Consider the following 26,096-nt stretch of genomic DNA (forward strand, 5'->3'; position numbering starts at 1 on the left):
AGGCTTAGTTACTCCCAAAGCCCCTGCCATACATCTAGAGCTTCCAGTTCTATTTCTGTTTACACGCATTGTAGCTATGCATGATACAGTCACTTTAATGTGCTCTGTCTGTAAAATTAAAATACCTACTTTCTCGAAAGCTCAGAAAAGAGTTTGGAGAAATTATTGCTTCCAGAGGTTCTGTATCTGCCAAACGTTTTCTCAAGAAAGAGGATACCATGGTTGGGGAAATTTAGTGATTTCTTTGTTGTTCTAGAACAGCACTCACCAGTGTGGTAGTGGCTAGCCACATGTGGCTTAAAATTAATTAAAATTTAATAAAATTTAAAATTCAGATCTTTAGTCACACTAGCTAAATTTCAAGAGTTCAGCAGGCTCATGTGACTACTATATTGGACAAGATAGAATTATAGAACATTTCCATCATTTTCAACATTTCCATGCAGAAAATTCCATTGGACAGCAGTGTTCTACAGTAAGAATTGTTAACACCTTTGTTGTGTTTTCATCTTACTAGTCGGCAATAAAAATGCCAAAGAGATACCTTTTCCTAAAGATTCTTTATATAAATACCAAAGAGACTCCTGTAAATATACAGAAAAATTAGTGATCTTACCAAGATTGGAACTTCTTTTATTAGTAAACATGATGATTACCTTCTATTACCTTCATCCTCCTATTTGGCTAGGATCTGTTTTCATTTACTAACTCAAGAGAGTACAGTGAATTGGAAAAAAAAAACGAGAGTAGTAAATTTAGGCATTTAAATATCATAGCGAGAATGCAGCCTTTCATATAATTTTGTGGAAAATTATTTCAATGGTCAATTTTTACTTTGGCTGGGAAGATAATTCAGTATCCTTAGAAAATAAATCCTGATGTTCTTTGTGAGGAAAATATGACTGCCTCAGTTACCACACATTTTGCAGTTGAAGTATTGTGCTACTCAAGTGCCTTTTTTGTTAATAAGAGATGATACTAGCCTGGGAAATACAAGCAAGGCTACTGGTGTTCTCTAAAAACATTCTAAGAAATCTGCCAAAAGATGTATCACATGTAGCGCAATGACCAACCGGCCTATAATAGGTTCTCAATACATGTTTTCAAAATGGAATTGACAGGAAAACTACAGCCCCTTAAAAAATAATACCTACTTACTAATTTTTCATTACAAAAAGGTTCATAAAATATATTGGAAAATACAAAAAAGTTGGAAGATTTTTCACATACTTATAATTCCCTTTGTTTTGGTTAAGCATAATTTTTTTTTTAACGTTTATTTTTGAGACAGAAAGAGACAGAGCATGAGCAGGGTAGGGTCAGAGAGAGAGGGAGACACAGAATCTGAAACGGGCTCCAGGCTCCGAGCTGTCAGCGCAGAGCCCGACGCGGGGGCTCGAACTCATGGACCGTAAGATCATGACCTGAGCTGAAGTCGGCCGCTTAACCGACTGACCCACCCAGGCGCCCCAAGCATAATTTTTTAAAAGTTGTAATTATACTAGAGTTTGAACTTTCATGTTGAAGACGGCGTAATTAAGGCTTCTGGCTAGACCTGTGAGGATGGAGTCTGAAGAGGTTGACTCTTCATGAAAGATTTTTTGATGCGGGGGCGGGGTGGGGGGAGGAGATGAGGGAAACTTTGTAAATCCTCATCTCTTTAAGCATCCTTCGCTGGTATTTATCTTGTAACAGTTACACCTGTATGGCCTTTTAAGCCCATCCTTTGACACGTGAAAAGAAAAAGAGGTGTAGCCAATTCACAAAGCCAATTAAATTCCCTCGGGTAAAGTCAAGGAAAGAAAAAACGTGGGCATGTGTGATGTATTTGTTTACTGACAAATTTCCAGAGCCTGAACCCAGTATTTATATTCACTTCGGCCGGGGAGGGGGCCATTTATCTCCCCGCCACAGCTCGTAGGTATCAGGCCCACCCTTTCTTCTGAGTCAGGGGTTTGGGGTGAAAAGCACAAGCCTCTGCAACTCCGGGCAGCCCGTGGCAAAGCCTGGGCCCGGGGCCTGCGGGGGGCGGGGCCTCGGCGTGCTACACGCACGCTTAGAGGCCAGCGCGCCGGTCACGTGCTGCACGGGCCCCGCGCAAATAAACCGGGCGCGCGCGCGCGCTCCTGACGCGGGCGGCGGGGAGGGGCGGCGTCACCTCGCAGAGTGGTGCTTGACTGTCTCGCGTTCCGCCCCGTTCCGGGCTCCGGGACTCGGGAGACAGTCCTTCCGCGGGGCCGCGAGTCCTCCAGTAGTGCTAGCCAGAGTTGGTGACGGCCGCTTCATCGACGTGGGGAAGCCTGCGGTCGTGGCCCCCACCCCGGGAGCTCTGGGAGCCCGGGTGACCGCGTAGGTCAGTTTCCGTGCCTGGTTCCTGTGCGAGCGCGTTCCCCCCTGCCTGGTGCGCGGGGAAGATCTGTCTTCCCCTGGTGGGGGGTGCGCGGGCCTCGCGCGCGCGTCTCCGAGGACTGAGTCGTGGCGATGCTGGGCTCCCACCCCTGGCTCGGCTACCGTGTGGCCGCCGGCTCTCCAATGCTGCAGCGAACTTAGTTGTTAAAAGTAGCGAGATGCTGGCGTTTGTTGCACTTCCCCTCGGGGTGCAACGGCTTGTGCTAGTGCTACATGCATTCCCGACCAGGTCATCGGCCGTGTGCTTTCTCGGTACTCTGATATGTGCATCATAACTTTTAGTTTCCTACTACCATGAGGAGAGGATTGATTCTCAGTGGAAGTCACGAGCTGTCCATGTGACCATTCTCTCAGTGTACCTCGTGGTCACTTCGACCAGCATGGAAGACTATCAAAGGGATAGACAGTATGAAAGATTGCAGCTGCACAGTAGAAACAATGATTCATTTGCCTGGTGGCCCTATTGATTGGCAAAAGGCGTTAAAGGGGTTATTCTGATTTAGTTAATATTAGTTTTTCGTTGTCAAAGTCGTTGCTTTATGCAGACTATATTGTGAAGTTGAATTGCTGGCAATGTGATATTAAGTGGAGACTGCTCGAATTTAGTTACTAGGCTCTTGTGGATAGTTGCTGGTAATGCCTAAAATCAGTAATGCGTTTTCCCTGAAGCCTTAGTATTGTAGTTGTTGCATTCTTGATAGAGTTCGGAATATCCTCACCTCTTTACTAAGCATTTGGAAAATAATTTTGTGGATTTATTTTGAGGGCTAGCAATGTTTGCGTTCTAACCCTGAGAACAACAAATTTTATGCAGCCAGTATTGTAGGTATAATTTCTGCGTCCCGCAGCTGAAAATTTTAAAGATCTCTGTGATAATTACAGAATGGTTACAAAATCCACCTTATCTGCATCCCCTAGTTCTAAACTAGGGGCTCTATCTACAATCTACAGGAGACAAGAAAAGTGTCAGCAACAGTTTTAAATTTTATCACCTTTTTCTCCCTGGCAGCACTGAAATTTGATAGTCAAAACAGGAGGTAACTGCCGCAAGTTGAGTAGATTTATCTGAATCAGTTGCTGTAATTCTGTGTCGTCTTCTGCCAAGGTCAGTTTGTCAGATGACACTTGCTAAATATCTCAGCGGAATCTTGTCAGTGGAAGTTTATGGCGGGTGGCTAATCCTGGTCTTGGTGGTATTATTCAAGCGTACTTAACACCTGTAATTCAGAGCAGCTGGATGTTTCTACAAAAGCACCGCTCCCCCCACTCTGCCCTTAGGACAAAGGGGAATACATGTTTAGAATCAACAGGTAGGAGAATACAGCTGGTTTTGTTTTATTTTGGTTTTGAGGGATAACAGGGCGCAGTGTCTGTTAGATAAATTAAAACTTTTCTTCTTGTGGCTTTATTTAACTTACAGAAACATCTGTATATTTAATCATAATCTTTTCAGGTTGGAACTCTGTGGCCCTTTCTTACCTCTTGACCTCGCTAAAAAGCTGAGGTATTGTACATTCCATGTATTCACTGAGAAAAGTAGTAGAAGGTAGAAATCAGCTTAAGGAAAGAATGAGGTAGCAAGTGCACATGAGAAATTTGAAGGGGTTAGGAACCTTGTCAGTTCTTTCAAGCCAAGTCTAGTGGTAATCAGAACTTTATTGATGACTAGTAAGTTCTTTCCAGTTCCCAGAAAGAGGGCAGGTGTTAGCAGTGTAGTCACCAGCTTATACCAGTCTTGCCAGAATTCATTAATGAAGTGATAGAAAAGATGCAGTCTGTGCAGTTTATATTGATGATCACGATGCCATAGAAGTATCTTTTAGGATGCTCTTGATCCCTAGAAATGTTGGATTTTCCCTCACTTATCTGATCTCAACCACTAATAAGGTGGGCAAGTATTGTAAGTAGTTTTAAAGCTTTTTCCTTGAAGTATAGTTGACATATAATGATTAGTTTCAGGTGTACAACGTAGTTATTGCACAATTCTGTATATTAAGCTATGCTTACCACAATAAGTGTAGTTACCATCTGTCACCATACAATTTTTACGCTTTTAGTAAGAGGAACTACTAGGTCACTGGCTGTGAGTTCTTGTACATTTCAGCCAGCAAATAGGAAATTCCTATGTAGTGAAAACAGTCTTTGTCCATTTTCCTATCATGTGACAGTGGAAAGTAACCACATGTTTTCACTTTGTTATTTAAAGTTTTTCTTTAAAGAGAAACTTCTGACTATATGGTAGATAATGGGTATTATATATACATAATTTAAGTTTGGAAGATAATTTTCAAATGTGAAATAATAAAAGTGGAAAACATTTAAATACATTTTATCTAAAATTTAAGGAATTTTATCATTAAAAGGTAACAATTAAGCTCATTGTTAGAGTATTTTTACTATCCAAAACTGGATTTGTCTAATGTGTGGACTTGTCTGCCCTTTGCTTCTACAGATCCAAACTGTTTGAAACAGTAGTTAACAGTTCTAAGAATCTATCCAGTTCAAATGCAAATCAGGGTTGCATCTAAGGGTTCTTGGTTATTGAAGCACATAAAATGTGTAGCAACCTAAGGTTAGCTTAAACGATTTCATAAAGCAAGGCCGAGAAGCTTACATAATTTTCACAAATTTTGATTAACACTTTCAACCAAATAAAGGTAAAATAAATACACAGGAAGTGGGATTGTTCTTCTATGGTGGAATAGCATCTAAGTCCATGTGGGTGTATAACAAGTATGAATAGAGAAGGTGGTATAAATATGTCAAATCTCACTACAGTTTACAAACTGTAGTGTTACTACAATTTCAGCTACTTCTCTATCATTTCTCCTCCCAAGGACACAAGGCTGTTTATCAGTGCACAAAGTCTTATTGGAAGGAATTTATAAAGTTTCATTGAATTAAAAAGTGACTTTTAATTGAACTTTACCTTTTTGAAAGAAAGAAGTGAGTGCCTCCTAAAATAGACTTGATAATTTGTTTTCCTTAAATTGCCATGTTTTGGCTACCGCCTTTTAGTTAGTGAATAAGGCTTCTAAAAATGAGAGGATTAAGGCATAAATCAGATTTAACTTTCTTAATGTTCACACAGAAACAATAACTAGAATCAATGGCCTTTAGTTTTAGAGGCCGAATTGAGTTTTATGAAATGTATAGCTTTAATAACAATGTGCCTTGATTAGAAGTTCTAGATTCTGGTTTTGGCTTTATTGGCAAATAACTTTACCTCTGTACTTTCCGTTTTTTTTTTTTTCTTTTAAAAAATCATTAAGTTAAATATGAATCTACCACTGTTGAGTTTCTAAAATAATGTATTTGTGTAATTGTTATCCCAAATTTATAGTTGCATACATACATTTATATGTGTATATATGTACATACGTACATGTAGGAATATGATTGTATTAGAGAAATCACTGCTAGGAGTTAGAATGAGGACAAAATTTATTTTCTTGCTATTGCCATGTTTTTTACATAGTTCAATTTTTAATATTTCCCTCACATTAAAAGAATAATAATGGGGGGGCGCCTGGGTGGCTTGGTCGGTTAAGCATCCGACTTCAGCTCAGGTCATGATCTCACGGTCTGTGAGTTCGAGCCCCGCGTCAGGCTCTGTGCTGACAGCTCAGAGCCTGGAGCCTCCTTTGGATTCTGTGTCTCCCTCTCTCTCTGACCCTCCCCCGTTCATGCTCTCTCTCTGTCTCAAAAATAAATAAACGTTAAAAAAAATAATAAAATAAAATTGAAAAAAATGGAAAAAATAACTCCTACCACTAAGCAGCTAGCTACATTGGAAAGCAGTGCTAAGTGCACTACGGATTTTTATGTTAGATTTTGTAAAATATGTTCATAATTACATTTAATGTTTCTCATTATTCAAATTCCTAGCATACAGTGTGTTTCAAATATTGTTGTAATAATACCAAGCATAAAAGCAGTATCTGAGAAATTTTTTTTTTTTTTAATGTTTATTTTTGAGAGCACGATCAGGGGAGGGGCAGAGAGGGAGACACAGAATCTGAAACAGGCTTCAGGCTCTGAGCTGTCGGCACAGAACCCGACACAGGGCTTGAACCCACAAATTGTGGGATCATGACCTGAGCCAAAGTCAGATGCTCAACTGACTGAGCCACCCAGGCACCCCTGAGAATTTTTTAAATAATCACAATATGTAGTCAATTTTGAATAATTAGGTTCCTTTTGACTGTAATAGTAGAAAAGCTATTTGACAACTATAAGAACCATATTTCAGATGCTTCCTGAATTTCTTATTGTAAAATATACGTAACAAAATTACCCTTTTAACCTTTTTTAAGTATACTATTCAGAGGCATTAAGTAACTTACATCATTGTGCAACCATTGCCACTGCCCATCTCTAGGATTATTTCAACATTCCAAACAGAAACTGTGTAACCATTAAATACTACCCACTCCCTCCTCCAGCTCCTAGTAATCACTCTCCTGTTTTCTCTCTGAATTTGTCTATTCTAGGTACCTCATAGAAATGGAATCATATAACATTTGTCCTTTTGTGTCTAGTTTCACTTAGCATAATGTGTGCAAGTTTCATCCATGTAGCATGTGTCAGAATTTGCTTCATTTTCAAGGCTGACTAATAATCCATTGTATGTATATGCCACATTTTTTCTATTCACCTGTCACTGGACACTTAGATTGCTTCCACCTCTTGGCTATTGTGAAGAATGATGCTGTGAACATGGGTGAGCAATTATCTGTTTGAGTCCCTGCTCTAACGCTTTTGGGTGTATTGTGGGTCCTATGGTAACTCTTAATTTTTGAGAAACTGCTATACTTTCCTGACATTTTATAATACCCAGTTAAATATTATGTGTATTATTGAATAAAGTTAGCCTGGATGTCTTTGAATATTAACTTTTCAAATACCATTAAGAACTCGAAGACAATATTTTGAGTTTATGATACTCAGGTGAATAAGCTCTGATTGTTGAACTTGATTATCTTTGTTTTTATTTTTTAATTTTTTTTTGTTTATTTTGAGAGAGAGCAAGCAGGGGAGGGGCAGTGAGAGAGAGAGAGAGAGGGAGAGGGAGAGAGAGAATCCCAAGCAGGCTCCACACGGTCAGCATGGAGTGTGATGTGGGGCTTGAACTCATGAACTGTGAGACCATGACCTGAGCCGAAATCAAGAGTTGGAAGCCTAGTCAGCTGAGCCAGTCAGGCACCTCAAACTTCATTATCTTTGATTTCTCCAGGAATTTTCTACATCGATTCTATAGACCTTAAACTTAAATACTAAGGAAAAGTAGCAATTCAACTTGATCTCCAGCCAGATTTAGCAAGTTATGACTGTCCTTTAGGCTCCAAGTTTTAGGATCTTTGCCAGGATCTCAGAGTTGTAAGGGCTACAGAATTTATTTGCTGTATTGAGTGGGCATTTAGTGGCACAGACTATGAAGTATGGGGACCAGTCTAATTAGGTGATTTACAGTGTTTATAAAACCACAAAATAATTTAGAAGCCTAGCTTCCTCAGTGGACCTGGGAGGTGAGGAAACAAGGCAAAATAGTCTGTAGCCTCCCAGCTTTTGAAGCTCAAACTGTTGTCTAGTTAGTGCCTTGAAAACATTCTCTTGGTCATTAAAAATCTCATTAATCTTAAAAAGAAAGCTTGGAATTGCATGAATGTGGAAAGAGCAGTTGAAAATATCCACAGAGTGATGATGAAAACTACAATACTGATAGGCTGTGGCTCAGATCCATTCTGATCAGCCGCATTAAGGGATTGCTTGTCTTTTTCTTTCTCTTACACATCAGGGACGAAGCTTATTTCAGCTTATTTCTGAAATAAGCTTATGATTCCAAAGAATGTTTGTTTTAAAAATCTGTTCAGCACATGAATTTGGATTCATTTATTTTTTCTTCTAAAGTCAACTATTAATCATAGATATCAGCTTATTTATAAATTAGAGATGCATCAAGTTAAATAATAGTAATCCTCAGTAATCCTAGAGTAGATTTTTTTAAAGGTCTCTTTTTCTGTGATCTATAAGAAAAAGTCTTCCTTAGGGGCACCTGGGTGGCTCAGTCAGTTAAGTGTCTGACTTTGGCTCAGGTCATGATCTCGCAGTTCATAGGTTCGAGCCTGCGTTGGGCTCTGTGCTAATGGCTTGGAACTTGGAGCCTGCTTCGGATTCTGTGTCCCCCTCTCTCTCTGTTCCTACCCCACTCACTCACTCTCAAAAATAAATAAAGATTAAAAAAATTAAAAAGAACCTTCATTAATTGCTATTAGATAAAGGTGTCCCACTTAAAGGCATTGCCTTTAGGCCTTCCTATAGGGAGGCATGATTGCTTTGTTCTCAGAGAACTGAATCCACATCCATTCATCTGCCCATCTATCTGTTTAACGTTTGATTACCTGCTGTGTTCTAGGCACATTGTTAGGTCCTAGGAATATGATGGGGAACATAATAGACATGAGACCCTTGTCCCATTCAAGTTTACAGGGAGTGCAGTGTAAGGAGAGCCAAAGAAATGACCACATGAGTACTTGCAGACTGGTGTGTGCTAAACATGGTGAGGGATCTAGTTGAGGTTGGGAATGAAGAGGGCAAGTCAGACTTCTTGAGAGTGGTGGATAGTAATTGATTTGTATACTTGTCCCTACAGTATTTATAAGTTCCCCCTAGTATAAGGCCCGGTTTTACTCATTAATGAGCCAGCAAAGCTCAGGACAAGTATTCCTGGAATGTTGTCGGCCCTCAATGAAACGTTTGCTGCTTCATCTCCTTGTGGGACACAAGTGCTAGGGAAGGTGAGGGTGGTCCTGGTGCTGGTAGGGGAGCCACAGCTTCTTCGGCATGTCACGCTGGACACCTTCCCAGCCCGTGCTGACTACCTGGATGCCCGCTGAAGGCACATGGTTTAAGATCCTGGTGGATGCTCTAAAGTTCAGGTCTTCATCCTCAGCAGTGGACTCTGAGTTGTGATTTTTGAATGGAGAAAGAAGTTGCCGTGAATGGTTTTAGGCCTTGGTTTGGAACAGTTTCTTTGTAGCTTAGTTGGAAGGAGTGTAGAGATTAATATGGTGGCCACACTGCTAGCATTTTAGGAAGTTTACTGAGTTTTTAAATTACAGACATTTTTGGAGTTGTGCTAACTTTTGTGTTAGAGCCACTGAGAAATTATCTTGCTAAAATATATTCTTACTGTTTTCTGCTCCTAACACGCAATGATTTGTTCACGGATGTAAGTTTTAAATGTATATGTGATTCGGGGATGCTTGGGTGGCTCTAAGCCTCTGACTCTTAGTTTCGGCTCAGGTCATGATCTCACGGCTTCATGGGTTTGAGCCCCGCATCAGGCTCTCTGCTGACAGTGTGGGGCCTGCTTGGGATTCTCTCTCTCCGCCCCTCCCCTGCTTGTGCTCTTTCTCAAAATAAACCTTAAAAAACATGTATATTTAGGGGCGCCTGGGTGGCTTGGTCGGTTAAGCGTCCGACTTCGGCTCAGGTCATGATCTCACAGTCTGTGAGTTCGAGCCCCGTGTCGGGCTCTGTGCTGACAGCTCAGAGCCTGGAGCCTGTTTCAGATTCTGTGTCTCCCTCTGTCTCTGCCCCTCCCCTGTTCATGCTCTGTCTCTCTCTGTGTCAAAAATACATAAACGTTAAAAAAAAAATTTAAAAAAAAAAAACATGTATATTTAAATGTTTATGTGATTTTATAGACTTGTTTCTATAGGAGAAAGTGTCAATCCCCTTCCTACCCCTGCTACTCCTTTCTAGGGTAATAGAAGTTTACAAGAGCAATGTAAGGAAAATGCATTTTGGATTTATCATTAAGGATACTACTTAAGTCCTAAATGTTACAGTCTGCGAAGCTTTGGAATTGGCTTGGCCTGCTGATAGACCAATTCGTTTTGATAGATGTGGTGTTAAAATTGCTGTAAATGACAGAATGTCCAAATTGCTTTAAGAATGTTTTTTAATCAAACAGGCACCTGCATTAAAATCTATGGGAGTTAAGCAGAGAGCAACAAGAGATTTTTTTTTTCTCCTGGTTTTGGTGAGATTTAACTGGCCTGGTTCCCTTCAAAATAATCTGTATTTTATTTACCTCTATTACACCTCCCCACCCACCCATCCTGTCTTCTAGCAAGGGTTCTTTCCCCTGTTAAGATACCTAAGAATCTGTTTCTGTTCTGAGGAAATTGGTGGCCATAGGACAGGAGATCTTCCTGGGCTGCCTAGCTTTGCCCACCGGCCCCTCAAGTACCATCCCCCTGTCCCTGGCCTCAGTGCCATGCTCCCTTCTCTTAGGCTGTTCATCCACTTACTTTAGGTACCTAGGATCTTTTCAGTCTCTTATACATCAAGCTTTTCCTGTTTCTGGCCCTTGCCTCACAGCCTGTAAACACGTGCCCAGCTATCCTAACTCTGGAGCTAACACTAGCTCCTCAGAACAAAGTTCCTCTAAAGGAGTCTGGTGTCCTCTCTCCTTAGCATCCCTCATTCAGTCCTCAGTGTACCTATATCTGCTTTTGCCTGTGTCATTTCCACTGGATGTACCCTTGAGCTCATCAGTGACCTCCGATTCACCAGACCAACCAGTGATTTCACACCTGGTTCTGTGTTTCCTTTACCATTTCACACCCATCTGGCCCCTTTGAAACTCCGTCTTCTCTTGGTTTTGATGCTGTCACCCTTTTCTGTCCCCTTTTCCAACCTTAGACCTTCTCTGCTAGATTGTAGTCACAGGCCTCCTTCCCCTTAAATGTTGGTCTCCTCTAGGTGAGGGATCTCATTTACTCCTGATACTTTAATGACCACTGCTTGGCTGAAAGTCCTGCTGTGTGAATTCTAGCCTACAACTGCATGCTTCTCCTCATGCTGCTCTCTGGACATATCCTTCTCCAGTTCCCACAGGAATCTCAGACTCCTCATGGCCAGCATGGACTCACACAACTTCACCCAGGGTTGTCCACATTAGCAACTTTCTTCACGCTGCTGGTCTTAGAGAACTTGTCATTCTTTTTTTTTTTTTTTTTTTAATGAATGTTTATTTATTATTACTGACAGGCAGAGACAGAGCATGAGGAGAGAGAGGGGGAGGCACAGAATCTGAAGCAGGCTTCAGGCCCTGAGCTGTCAGCACAGAGCCCGATGCAGGGCTCACACTCATGAACCGTGAGATCATGACCTGAGCCGAAGTCAGTCGCTTAACCGACTGAGCCACCCAGGCGCCCCAAAGAACTCGTCATTCTTCAGGCTCCAGCTTAAACGTCACCTTCTCTGTGATTCCTTCTATAACTGATGCAGACAAAGAACGCACCATGCTGTCCCTTGGACATGTTACTGTTCGTGGCACATGCTGCTCTGGTGGTTGGCCTGTCCCTTGAACACGTTACTGTTCGTGGCACATGTTGGTCTGGTGGTTGGCCTGTTTCTTGAACACGTTACTGTTCGTGGCACATGTTGGTCTGGTGGTTGGCCTGTCCCTTGAACACGTTACTGTTCGTGGCGCATGTTGGTCTGATGGTTGGCCTGTTTCTGAGAGGCAGAGACTGTGTCGCCATCACTGTACCTCCAGTGCCTCCTGCAGGCAGCCCATCTTTGGTAGGTATTAATAAACATTTGTTAGGTACATTTTAATCCCAGTCCCAGCATTTATGAGCAACCGTTGTGGTTAATATATTACTGTGGACTGTTTAAGTGGGTAAGGTTTATTTTTATTTTTATCATTTTATTTTGTTCGTCATGATAAGTGTATTTTTTAATCTCCATCCCTGATTTCCCCCTTTCCCTTATGCACCTTCCCTCTGGTAACTATCAATTTGTTCTTTATAGGCAGAACACTGTTTCTTTGTGTCTCTAGTTTCCCCCACTTTGCTCATTTGTTTCTTAAATTCCACATGAGTTATATGGTATTTGTCCTTCTCTGACTTATTTTTAGTATCATACTCTAGCTCCATCCGTGTTGTTGCAAATGGCAAGATTTCATTTTTTATGGCGGAATAATATTCCATCATGTGGATGGGTAGTGTATACGCACATCTTCTTTATCCATTCATCTATTAAGGGACCTTTGAGCTGCTTCCAAAGTTTGGCTGTTGTAAATAATGTTGCAGTAAACATAGGGGTACATGTATCCCTTTGAATTAGTGTTTTCAGTTTTTGGGGCTGAATACCCAGTAGTGCTATTCCTAGAATGTAGGGTAGTTCTGTTTTTTGAAAAATGTTTATTCATTTTTGAGAGACAGAGACTGAGCACAAGCAGAGGAGAGATAGACAGAGAGGGAGACACAGAATCTGAAGTAAGCTCCAGGCTCTGAGTTGTCAGCACAGAGCCTGATGTGGGACTTGAATCCATGAACCGTGAGGTCATGACCTGAAATGAAGTCAGATGCTTAACTGACTGAGCCACCCAGGCACCCCTAGGGTGGTTCTATTTTTAGTTTTTTGAGGAACCTCCATACTGTTTTCCACAGTGGCTGTGCCAGTTTGCATTTCCACCAACAATGTAAAAGGTTCCTCTTTCCCCACATCCTCGCCAACACTTGCTGTTTCTTGTGTTATTGATTTTCGCTGTTCTGACAGGTGTGAGGTGGTATCTCATTGTAGTTTTGATTTTCATTTCCCTGATAATGGATTATGTTGAGCATCTTTTCATTTGTCCATTGGCCATCTGTATGTCTTCTTTGGAGAAATGTGTTCATATCTTCTGCCCATTTTTTAATTGGGTTATTTTTTTGGTATTCTATAAGTTTTTTATAATATGTATAATATATAACATATCTTTTAATAATCTTTACACCCATTGTGGGGCTCGAACTCATGACTGCAAGATCAAGAGTTACAGTGTCCTCCAAATGAGCCAGCCAGGAGTCTCTAAGTTTTTTATATATTTTGGATACTAACCTTTTATTGGATGTGTCACTTGTAAATATCTTCTCCCATTCAGTAGGTTGCCTTTTAGTTTTGTTGGTTGATTGTTTCCTTTGCTGTGCAGAAGCTTTTTATTTTGTTATTGTCCCATAGTGTGTTTTTGCTTTTTTTTTTTTTTCCCTTGCCTCAGGAGACACATCTAGAAAAATGTTTCCATGGCCAGTGTCTGAGAAATGACTGCCTGTGCTCTCTTCTATGATTTCTATGGTTTCATACCTCACATTTAGATCTTTAATCCATTTCAAGTTTATTTTTATGTATGGTATGAGACAGTGATCTAGTTTCATTCTTTTGCATGTAGCTGTCCAGTTTTCCCAACATCATTTGTTAGAGACTGTATTTTTCCCATTGCCTATTACTGTCTCCTTTGTTGAAGATGAATTTACCATAACTGTGGGGTTATTTCTGGGCTCTCTATTGTGTTCTGTTGATCTATGTGTCTGTTTTTTTGCCTGTACCATACTGTTTTGATTACTACAGCTTGGTAGTATGTGTTGAAATTTAGGATTGTGATACCTCCGGTTTTATTGTTTTTCAAGATTGCTTTGGCTAGTTGAAGTCTTTTGTGGTTCGATACAAATCTTAGGATTGTTTGTTTTAGTTCTGTGAAAAATGCTGTTGGTATTTTGACAGGGGTTGCATTAAATGTGTAGACTGCTTTGGGTAGTGTAGTCATTTTAACAACATTGCTCTCCTGGGGCGCCTGGGTGGCTTAGTCAGTTGAGCATCTGACTTGATGGCAGCACAGGTCATGATCCTGGGGTCACGGGATTGAGCCCTATGTTGGACTCTGCACTGAGTCTGGAGCCTGCTTAGGATTCTCTCTAAGTAAAAACAAAAAACAACAAAAAGCCGTATTCTCCCAACCCATGATCATGAAATATCTTTCCATTTGGTTTTGTTATATTCAATTTCTTTCATCGGTGTTTTATAGTTTTCAGACTATAGCTCTTTCATGTTCTTGGTTAAGTGCATTCCTAGATATTTTTAAATTCTTGTTGAAATTGTAAATGAGATTGTTAATTTCACTTTCTGCTACTTCATTATTAGTGTATAATAATATACATTCTGTATATAAATATAATATAAATTCTGTATATAATATACAGAATTTCAGTGAATTTCTGTATATTTGTATCCTGCAATTTTGCTGAATTCATTTATAAGTTCTGGTAGTTTTTTGGTGGAGTCTTTAGAGTTTTCTATATATAGTATCACATCATCTGCAAATAGTGAAAGTTTTACTTCCTTACAAATTTGGATGCCTCATTTCTTTTTATTGTCTGATTGCTCTTGCTAGGACTTCCACTACTATGTTGAATAAAAGTGGTAAGAGTTGATATCCTTGTCTTGTTCCTGATCTGAGAAGAAAAGCTCTGTTTTTCACCACTATGATGTTGGCTGTGGGTTTTTCATACATGGCCTTTATTATGTTGAGGGGTATTCCCTCTAAACCTACTTTGTTGAGGACTTTTGTCAAGGAAGGGGGTCATACTTTGTTAAATGTTTTTTCTACATATAGTGAAAGAATAAAAACCATATGATCACTTCTCTTGTTGATGTATCATGTTGATTGATTTCTGAATATTGAACTACCCTTGCATCCCAGGAGTAAATCCCATTTGATTGTGATGTGTGTTTTTTTTTTTTTTTTTGATGTATTGTTGGATTTGGTTTGCTAATACTTCATTGAGGATTTTTGCATCTGTGTTCACCAGAGAGATTGGCCTATAGTGTTCTCTCTCTCTCTCTCTTTTTTTTTTTTTTTTTTGTAGTGTCTTTATCTGGTTTTGGTATTGGGGTAATGCTGACCTCATAGAATGAACTTGGAAGCTTTCCTTACTCTTTTATTTGGAATAGTTTGGGACTAGGGATTATCATTTCTTGAAATGTTTGGTAGAATTCATTCTATGAAGCCATCTGGTCCTGGACTTTTGCTTTGGGAAATTTTTTGATTACTGATTCAATTTCCTTGCTGATAATTGGTCTGTTCAAATTTTTTGTTTCTTCTTGATTCAGTTTTGGGAGGTTACATGTTTCTAGGAATTTATCCATTTCTTCTGTCCAATATGTTAGCACTAATTTTTCACAATAATTTCTTACAATCCTTTGTAATTTTGTGATGTTATTTCTCCTCTTTCTGATTTTGAGTTATCTTTTTTTTTTGAGTCTTGCTAAAGATTGATCCTTAATTTTTTTTTTTAATTTTTTTTTTTAACGTTTTATTTATTTTTTTGGGACAGAGAGAGACAGAGCATGAATGGGGGAGGGGCAGAGAGAGAGGGAGACACAGAATCAGAAACAGGCTCCAGGCTCTGAGCCATGAGCCCAGAGCCCGACGCGGGGCTCGAACTCCCGGACCGCGAGATCGTGACCTGGCTGAAGTCGGACGCTTAACCGACTGCGCCACCCAGGTGCCCCAATCCTTAATTTTTTTTTAATGTTTGTTTTTGAGAGAGACCAAGCATAAGTGGGGGAAGGGGTAGACAGAGAGGGGGAGACACAGAATCCAAAGCAGGCTCCAGGCTCTGAGCTGTCAGCACAGAGCCTGATGTGGGGCTTGAACCCACCAACCATGGGATCATGACCTGAGCTGAAGTCAGACGCTTAACTGACTGAGCCACCCAGGTGCCCCAAGATTGATCTTTTAAAAGGACTAGCTCCTGGTTTCTGATATTTTTTGCTATTATTCTTAATACTCAAATATATTTTTTCTGCAGTTTTGTATTTTAATATAGTATCTTGGTTTTGTTTCAGAATACAATGTTATTCTCCAAAGATTAGGTTTTATTTAACTTACTCTCTGAACTTTTTTTCAAGTTGCTTTTTTTTACCCCCTCTTTGGTTTTTAGACTCTTTCATGTTTTAGAGGTTTTACTCAGATGTCTTGTCACCCTTAGCTATTGGCATTTAAGAATGAGGAACTTGAAAGCTGACTGGAGATTGAGAAAGTAGGGGAGCCTTGTTAACTGCCATTTTTACTAAGATTCATCTGGCTTAGCTTCTTGTTGGGAGCTGCTGGTGTCCTCTTGGAATGTGTTATCCTTTAGGGACTGTCACCAGCTTAGTCTCCTCCCAGTGGGTGGAGCCTGGCTTGTCAGCATTAGGAATGCTGATTAAGAAAGAGCTGGAAGTCATGCTGTTCACTGTACATAGGCTGCTACTTTTTGAAACCGTCCTCCGACGGTCTTCCATCCTCTTGTCTGTAGAGCATTTCTTTTAGCCTTAGAGGATTTATTTAACCAGTTGCCTATTGATGGACATGGACTTCTTAATACCTTTTTCACTACTGTAAATAAAGCAATCCTTATGAATGTGCTTATGAAATAATCTTCTGTATTTCTATAGCATAGATTCCTAGAAGTAGAATTGCCCTGGGAAAGGAAATGGTGTATGTGTATTTTTTAAAATATTTTTTAAATTGTAAAATATGCATAAGATATAATTTACCATCTTAAAAATGTTTGTGGTATTAAATACATAAATAATATGTGCTACCATCACCATCATCCATCGTGAGAACTTTTCTTATAAAACTGAAACTCTGTACCCAATAAATCCCCATTCTCCTCTCCCCCAAGCCCTTGGCCACTACCATTCCGTTTTCTTTCTCTTTTGACTACTGTGCTCAAAGTACTTCATAAAAGTGGAATCATACAGTATTTGTCTTTCTGTGACTGGCTTATTTCCCTTAGCATAATGTCCTCATGGTTCATTCATGTAGCATATTGCCAAAACGTCTTTCTTTTTAAAGATTGAAACATACTCCATTGTACCTATATACCACATTTTGCTTAACTGTTCATCTCCTGGTGGACACTTGTATAGCTTCCATGTTTTAGCTATTATGAGTAATGCAGCTCTGAACACAGATGTACAAATACCTCTTTGAGACCCCCACTTTCAGTTCTTTTGGGTGTATACCCAGAAGTGGAATTGCCAGATTATAGGGTAGTTCTGGTTTTAATTTTTTGAGGAATTGCTAATCTGTTTTACACAGTGGCTGTACCATTTTACATTCCTGCCAACAGTGCACAGGATTCTAATTTCTCCACATCCTTGACAACACTTGTTTTCTGTTTGTTTGTTTGTTTGTTCCCCATAGTAGTCTTCTTATTGGGTGTGAGATGGTAGCTCATTGTAGTTTTGATTTGCCTTTTCCTAATGATCAGTAATGGGAAACAACTTTTCATGTCCTTATTGGCCATGTGTATATTTGTAGAAATGTCTATTTAAGTACTTTGTTTTTGAACTGGGTTTTGTTTGAGTTTTAGGAGTTCTCTGTGTATTTTGGTTATTAATCCCTTATCAGATATGATTTGCAAATATTTTCTCTGATCTTGTGGTTTGTGTTTTAACTCTGCTAGTGGCTTTTGATGCACAGAATTTAAAAATTCTTATAATGTCCACTTTGTCTATTTTTTCTTTTGTTACCCATGCCTTTGTTCTATTCAAGAAATCATTGCCAAACCAATGTCATGAAGCATTTGCCCTGTGTTTTCTTCTAAGACTTTCGTTGTTTTATGTTTTGCATTTAGATCTTTGATCCAATTTGAATTAGTTTTTAAATATGATGTTAGGTAAAGGTTCAACTTTGTTCTTTTCCATGTGGATTTTCAGTTTTCCCAGCACCATTTGTTGACAAGACTGTTGAATCATGTTGTCAGTCTTGTAAAGAATCATTGACCATATACACAAGGGTTTATTTGGCTTCCCTGTTCTATTCCATTGTTCTGTATGTCTGTCTTTATGCTAGTACCACAGTGTTTGATGACGTTAGCTTTGTTACAAGTTTTGAAATCCAGAAGCGTAAGTCCTCTAGCATTGCCTCCTTTTTGAAGATTGTTTTGGCTATTTACAATTCGTTGAAATTTCATTTTTTTAAATACTGAAATATTTAAGGTATTCTCCTTTCTGTAGATTCTGTAGTTATTTTGGGGGGATTAGGGTTACCATGGAGATTACATTTATCATCCTAAAGTTATAACACTAATTTGAGTTTATACTAGTTTAACTTAAATAACACACACACACACACACACACCTTGCTCCTTTATGCTCTGTTCCCACCCCTTTTGGCTACTGATGTCACAGAATTACATCTTTGTACACTCTGTACCCAAAACAAAAATAATTCTTTTAAATGTGTTAGTCCCTTAAATTATGTAGAAAATAAGATTTGGAGTTAGAAGACAAAATTACATTTTTAATCCAATATTTTTTTCTTTAAATGCGTTACTCTTAAATCATGTAGAAAACAAGAAGTACAACTATAAACCATTGTTAAAATAACACTAGCTTTTGTAATTGTGCATGTGTTTGCCTTTATCAAGATGTTTATTTCTCCACATAACTTTGAGTTACTGTCTAGGGTGCTTTTATTTTACCTTGTAAGACTCTGTTGAGCATCTTGAAAGGCAGGTCTAGTGGTAATGAACTGCCTCGGCTTTTATTTTTCTGGGATGTCTTAATTTCTCTCTTACTTTTGAAAGGCAGTTTTGCCAGATACAGGATAGTTTTTCTTTCAGCACTTTGAATATATTTGCATACTGCTCTCTGTCCTCCAAAGTTTCTGATGGGAAATCTACCAGTCTTCCTACTCTGGATCCCTTGTATGTGATGATTTAGCTTCTTTCCTGCTATCAAGATTTTCTGTTTTGAAAGTTGGATTATGTAGCATATCTCTTTGAGTTCCCCTTAGAGTTCATTGACCTTCTTGGATGTTTATATTCATGTTTTTTCCTCAAATTTGGGAAGTATTCAGCTATTATTTCTCCAGTTGCTCAACCCTCATTCTCTCACTTCTAAGACTTACATGATGCATGTTGATCTGTTGGTGTCCTACAGGTCTCTTAAGCTATGTTTGGTTTTCAGTCTTTTTTCTTTCTGTTCCCCAGACTCAGTAATTTCTGTGTCCTATCTTTCAAGTTTTCTTAGTGTTCTGCCTATACAAATAAGCTTTTGAATCTCTCAAGTGAGTTTTTTGTTATTGTACTTTTCAGTTCAAGAATTTCGTCTTTCTTTTTAGGTTTTTTTGGTCTTTATTCATATTTTCATTTCGTTTATGCATTTTGTCTTCCACCATCTCTTCCTTTAGGTCTTTGAATATCTTTTTGATGCCTTTGTCTAGTATATTTGCCATCAGATCTTCAGGGACCGTTTCTATTGATTTGTTTTTCCCTTTGGGCTCTACTTTTCTGTTTCTTTGTATGTCCTGTAACTTTTTTAATTATTGAAAACTGGACATTTGAATCTAACGTACTAACTCTAGATAGCAAATTCTCCTCCTTCCTCGAGTTTTCTAATATGTTGTTATTTTTCTTGGATTATTGTAGGCTGTGCTGAGGTCAGCCTTAGCTGTAAACTTAAGGTCTTCTTTTGGTGGTCGTGAGCAGTCATGTTTTAATTTTCTCCATAAATGCTGTTGTTTTTCAGTGTCCTAGTCTTTAGTGTCTGGCTCTTACGTGGGGGCAGGGGGAGTGGGGGGAAGAATGGAGAAATGAAGGCGGGTGCGGGGGGGGGGGGCAAAAATGAATGCTGGTCCTTTAAATCTCCTGGAAGTTCAGTCTGCTGGAGGGGCTTAAAGCAGTGAGAGATGGTGCATGCAACAAGTGTGTCTGCTTCCTTGTCTGCATCTCTGATCAGAAGCAGCAGTGATCAGAGCTCAGCTCTCCAATATTTGGAGTACCGGGATCTTTTTGTTCACCCTGGTTCCTGTAAGCCATTCCAGGAATGCATGCACTGGGGGAATTTTGGGGTGGAGATGGGTAGCTGCTGCCTTGCTAAGAGCTTAAATTGACATAAATTAACCACAGTTCCCTTCCAAGCTTTCCCTGGTGGTTGTAAGCCTTCAGAAGATCCTGGAGTTCCAAAACCGTTACATCACGCAGATTCTGCCAGTACAGTTGTTATCTAGGTGGGGAGACAGACAGATTGCTGGTGTTTCCATACTCTAGTCATTTTAGTAGAGTCTTCCCCCAAGTGTATGTGTATTTTGAAATTTACTTGATATTGACAAGTGGTGCTTCAATCCTGTCCATGACAGTATTAGGCATGTTTCATCTTTTTTTTTTTTAATTGAATTATAGTTGACATGCAATGTTGCATTAGTTTCAGGTGTATAATCTTTTTTATTTAATCTTGTAGGCAAAAAATTGTTTTATTTGCATTTATTAGTAAGAAAGAAATTTATATTTTGTGAATTGCTACTTATTTTGACAAATGGCTTAAATTTGGTTGTAGTGCTCTATATTTATTTTGAAGCTTAGTAAAATATGAAAGAGGAAATAAAGGAATTGTAAGTATGGTCACTCCAGGATTTTTATCTGTAATTTGATTTTTTCCTATTCAGGATGTTTTGCACAAGTTTTAAATGTGTTAATGTTTCAGCCTTATGATATTTTTATTGTAATGACCACATTTTAATTTTATATCTAGTTATATAATGTTTGCGTTAACCATTTGCAAAATATTTCATACCTTTAAGAGCATTCTGTCAAATATGATATAACAGCTCATGAGGTTGGTTATTTTGCAGATAAGGAAACTGAGGCTTTGAGAGATTAAGAAACTTGCCCAAATGTTTAGTGCACTTTTTCAATAATAATAAAAAGGATAAGGAGTCTGAAGGTCAAGTTCTGGCCCTGCAACTGATTCACTTAGTTCTTACATCGTTCTTATTACTTGTAAAGTGAATTTTTTTTTTGTATTAGCAGATAGTATATGAAAGGTAATTCTATTACTCAATGGTAATATTATTATTTTTAAATCTAGAAATGAATACTGAAGCAGAACAGGAGCTTCTCCATCATGCCAGAAATGGCAATGCTAAAGAAGTTCGACAGTTATTAGAAGCCATGGAAAGAAATCAAGTAATTGCTGACATTAATTGCAAAGGTAAGCTTTGAGTGAGTTTTTTTAGCTTTTTCTTGGGAGTATGCACAACTCTGTCATTTATTTAGCACTAATCTTTTTGGTCTTGCTAGAAATAAATTCCCAGATCTTTTTCTAGAAAGAGTCTTCATAAGAGTAGGTAAAAGAGTAGTTTTACCTAGTAGTACCTCGTAGTTCTAAGTCCGAGAAATTGAGATCTAGTCTTAAGGTTTTGGGTCTCTGACAATTTTATCAGCTACAAGAGTGACCCTGAGCCTACAAGATGCACGCTATGATAGGGTGTTATGGTTAAATCAACCAGTTTGAGTGTTCAGTGTATGCCCAGAGTCCTGTGAAGAACCTTGCAGGTGGTGTTAGGCAGGATCCCTGGCCTCATTGAGACTAGTGTAGAGGATTAATAGACTAGTCTACACTTCAAAATATGTACCAGAATATGGAACCCCAGGGTGTCATGGGATCCCATAGGAGAGACCTGTAACTGGACCTAGAAGGATTAGCTTCTTAGAGGAAATGATTCTAAGGTGATCTATAAAGAGTGTGTAGAACTTAACCAGGTGAAAATAGAGAAAAAAAGTGTTCAAGGGAGAAGATACAGCATGTGCCAAGGTCCTGAGATGAGAGGCAGTCCAGGTGGCAAGGGCCTCCAGGCAGGAAGGGTGAGGGAAGGTAAATAGCAGCCAAATCCTAATGCACCTGTGGCAAGGTTGTATGTATTATGCTCAGGTGTGCAGAGAAAATTTATCTTCTAAAATGGCTGTGATATTTCAACAAGCACCTTCTCCTTCTTGGAGTATGGAGGACTAAATAAATAATAATCTTTTGGTTTCTCGATCTTGTAGCTTTTTGATAAATGATTGGTCTTCCAGAGCCTCTCAACTCTCTTTGCCCTGTCTCCCCCAAGCTGGTGTTTAAAAATAAAGATGAGCCTTGTTGTGTGTGTCTATAGCCTTTGATTCCTCAGTGACCCTTGTCTTCTCAGTGCTCCTGAAGCATTTGTAGCTGACCCTTGGGACAAACTCAAACTCGTGTCTCTGTGTCATACAAGTGGTGCTCCGTGACTGTTACTTTGTGGCCACCTTGCAGGTGGGTGCTGGGATAGGTGGTTGCTAGGATATCTTTCTCTGTCATCCCAGATGCCACTTGCCTGTTCTTGGTGTATCCTTGATTTATCTCGCTTTCTGGGCTCATGAACAGGAGCACCATGTCTCTTCATTTGTGCCTTTCTCACAGTCCTCTGTCCCCGATGCATAGTTTATTCTGCTGGGTCATATTCTTCTGTCCTAGAGCAACAAACCTTATGTCTTCATCCATGTTGGGGAAGGATTATTATATTTGCAGTGGAGAGAAAACTATGATCTGAGTTGTCCAGAAAATAGTTGTTTTTGGTATGCTAAAGGAATTGTAAAAATCCTCATGGTCCTTCAGCAAAGACTAGTTCTTAATCTTTATCTTGGGATTCTATTTTGAATGCCAGAAACATTCCTGGCATTTGATAATCCTAATGACCCTTTATCTACCCTTTCCATCCTTATCTATATATCCAGGCTACTTGGTGGAAAGTCATCTAATGGGAAATGTAAAACTGTGAAATAGATGTGAATGCTTCTTCAAAATTTCATCATTATTCCTGTCAGTCAGACTTTGTCTTAAGGGCAGTTTAAAGGATTTATGTAGAAGATGACCTACCAGGTGATGTGCAGTTCACCAGTAGAAGTGAATGGGGGCCAGGGGACTGGATGTGAGTAGTGTTTCCCTGTGGGGATAGCCTTGCGCCAGGCATTTCTAGGATTTCTTTGCTATCTGATTTGTTTTTCCAAACCCTGAGACATTGAGAAAATGGTAAAATGTACTATAATTCTTTAAGAATTAAAGCTTAACAATCAACATAGAGATGTTATTGGTTGGAAGGAATTACCGATGTCAAGTTGAAAGTGACAGAAGGAAACAATGGCCTGCAGCTGAAGGTTAAGGCCAGTATTTCTAGGATAGGGGGACAAAGGATCTAATCTGTTTTCCTTATAGCTGTTGTGTGTTTACAGTCCTGTCTATTGCTAATGGTGAGACTTTCTTGCAAAAATTAATGTTTATATGCACAGTATACTTTATGTAAATTCTGAGTGGTGTTATTGCTGGGTGAACTGGGGAGCCCCTGGCTCTGGGATCTCAACACAGCCCATCCCAAAAGGTGTCACGGAATTCAAGGACAGATATGTAACACAGCAGATGAGCTACAAAAGCGGGAAAGCTTATTAAAGCAAAAAAGATAGTCTGGAGATGTGAGAGTGGTGAGCTAGAGGGTGGGAGGGCCGGGAGGGAGGTGCCTGCCCTGAGGGCGGGGTTTCTATCTGTCATTGACAGTTGTTAACTAGGAGGTGGAACATTCAGTACTCCGGCGAGGATTCTAATAAGCAGAGTTTGCGCCTTTTCTTCCGTATTTGGTCTTAGGTTTCTGGTCAGGGCTCCTGCCTCCTTGGGTCTGTGTGGTTTGACCCAGCGTCTTGTGGAGTGCTGCCAGAACAGGCCTCTGACTTTCCTGATAGCCGCCCATGATTTCTCTCAGCTGGCCTACAGGTATCCTGTTAGAACCTAGCTAACTGCCTACTCTAACAGTGTTCTAAGAAATAAGTTCTGGAAGCAAAGTTGTAACCGAGGCCCAAGGGTGCCAGAGCCCGTGGTTTGGGGGGGTTCAGGTGCTCACTTCTGACAAAATCCAAAGAGGGAGACGAGTGGTGGTAAAACAAGAAAGGGATTTGTTTCCAGGAGGCCAACACCAGGAGACAGGCTAGTGTCCCAAAGGCTATCTCCAAAGTGCTGAAAATACTTCTAGGTTTGAATGAGGAAAACGTGGAACAAAGGGTGGTGGGTGCGTGCCGGTGGGCAGTAAAGAATAAAGGTCAGGTGGGATTGTCTTGGGATCAGTCCTGCATTGCATGGGCATGTCTGGGCAGTCCCCCTTGCTCGTAGGGGCTGGTTTTGGTACCCATTCCAGGATGCTTTGCCTGCTGGGTCTTCTGCGTGAGTTACAAGATAAGCTGATGAGAAGAACGTAATCAGTTAAGTGCAAAGTGAGGTCAAAACAGGGTCTTTCGAAATAAAAACATATGTTGTCCATGTCTACACGTGATTCTGTAGTGGTGTCCTGTTGCTTTGCTGGAAATTCTGAATGTTAAGTTATGTGAATGTTACCATAGTATCTGCTGGTGTTTCCCAGTGTTTCAGTATTCTATGTAGGGTACAGTCCTTTGTAAATACTCCTCAATTTGACATTTCTTATTTGTTGAACAAAATTTTTTGGATATCCGTGGTAAGTAGTAAAAAGATACTCTTGGGACACCTAGATGGCTCAGTCGGTTAAACCTCCGACATCAGCTCAGGTCATGATCTCACGGTTCGTGGGTTCGAGCCCCGCATTGGTTCCGGAGCCTGCTTCGGATTCTGTGTCTCCCTCTCTCTTTTCCTCCCCTGCTTGCAGTCTGTCTCTCTCTCTCTCTCTCTCTCTCTCTCTCTCTCTCTCTCTCTCTCAAAAATGAAGATTAAAAAAATTAAAAAAAAAAGATACTCTTTACTGCTAACTTTACTACTACTCTTTACTACTTTTTACTAATAAAGAATGAAGTATTTTAAGAATCATGTAGGATTTTGGAAATTCTGATTTCTTGGAAACCTCAGATGTGAGGAGACCAGTTCAGTTCATGTTAGCTGTTAGGGGTTCGTGGGGGTGAAAGCAATGTGAATGGCAACACACAGATATAATTAACATTTAGGGGATGGAATTGGTAGGGCACCCTGAATGTGGGTGTGAAAAGGAGAAAGGGGGCAAGAGTTTTGCTTGATTATGACCTGAGAAACAAGGTGAATAATGGCAATTCATTGTGAAAACACACGTGGGAAGGGGTAGAGATAGTTTCAGTGACTGTGTAAAGTCGACTCTTGAAGAATGCAGGGTGAAAGGGCACCGATCCCCTGCACAGTAAAAAAAAAAAAAAAAAAAAAAAACAAAGAGAACTTTTTGCCACCCCCCCCCCCCCCCCCCATCTTAACTGCTAAGAGCCTGCTGTTGACCAGGAAGAAGCCCTGCTGGTAACTCGGTTTACACATATGTTGTGTGTATGATGTGCTATATTTTTATAAAAAAGTAAGCTGGATAAAAAATGTTAAAATCATGAGGAAAATACATTTAAAGTGTTTCGTCAACTAGACTCCATATGTGTGTGGACCCACACAGTTCAAAGCCAGTGTTGTCAAGGGTCAACTGTATACATATAACAGGGTAAGTTCAGCTTTGTGCTTTTTTTAATTTCTTTAAATGTTTATTTTTGAGAAAGACACACAGAGCATGAGTGGGGGAGGGGCAGAGGGAAAGGGACGTAGAATCCGAAGCAGGCTCTAGGCTCCAAGCTGTCAGCATAGAGCCTGACGTGGGGTTTGAACCAATGAAGTGCGAGATCATGACTGAGCTAAAGTTGGATGCTTAACTGACTGAGCCACCCAGGCACCCCTCAGTTTTGTGCCTTTTGAGCACAAAGTATTTTGCATCATCCAAATGGAGGTGTCTCGTAAAGAGATGGAATATGGATTTTGAAGTCCATACCACAGAACAAATGAAAGCAGTGGAAGAGGACCAGGAGATGCCATTATTGGAGATGCCAATAATGAAGGACTAATTGGACAGTGGAGCTTCCAAAGGATCCTTAAAGAAGTGTCGGGGCAACGAGAAACCCTACAGAGTGCAGGGCTGTGGCAGCCGGGAAGGCCTGTGGGCCATACTATCCAATGCTATATGCAGTGACCCAGTGTTGTGATAGCTAAAAAGTGTCCCTGTCACTTGGTGATAGCATTTGTGGATCAAAACTGGAGGACCATTTGAA

At 39.9% G+C, this 26,096-nt stretch overlaps 1 protein-coding gene across 2 annotated transcripts in view; it reads left to right on the forward strand.

Moving 5' to 3' along the window:
* Window positions 1-2,152: 2,152 nt before the first annotated feature.
* OSBPL1A (oxysterol binding protein like 1A) overlaps window positions 2,153-26,096 on the forward strand; it is a 248,714-nt gene continuing 224,770 nt past the window's right edge. Inside the window, exons 1-2 of one of the 2 annotated variants that reach the window (XM_040479203.1) lie at window positions 2,153-2,353; window positions 21,109-21,231. In XM_040479203.1, the coding sequence (XP_040335137.1) occupies window positions 21,111-21,231 (121 nt within the window). In that variant the 5' untranslated portion in view covers window positions 2,153-2,353; window positions 21,109-21,110. The remainder of the gene's footprint in view (window positions 2,354-21,108; window positions 21,232-26,096) is intronic. The other variant, XM_040479204.1, reaches the window with a different exon arrangement.

The sequence above is a fragment of the Herpailurus yagouaroundi genome, unplaced genomic scaffold, assembly GCF_014898765.1.
Source record: "Herpailurus yagouaroundi ecotype Mexico unplaced genomic scaffold, PumYag 142, whole genome shotgun sequence".
NCBI lineage: Eukaryota > Metazoa > Chordata > Mammalia > Carnivora > Felidae > Herpailurus > Herpailurus yagouaroundi.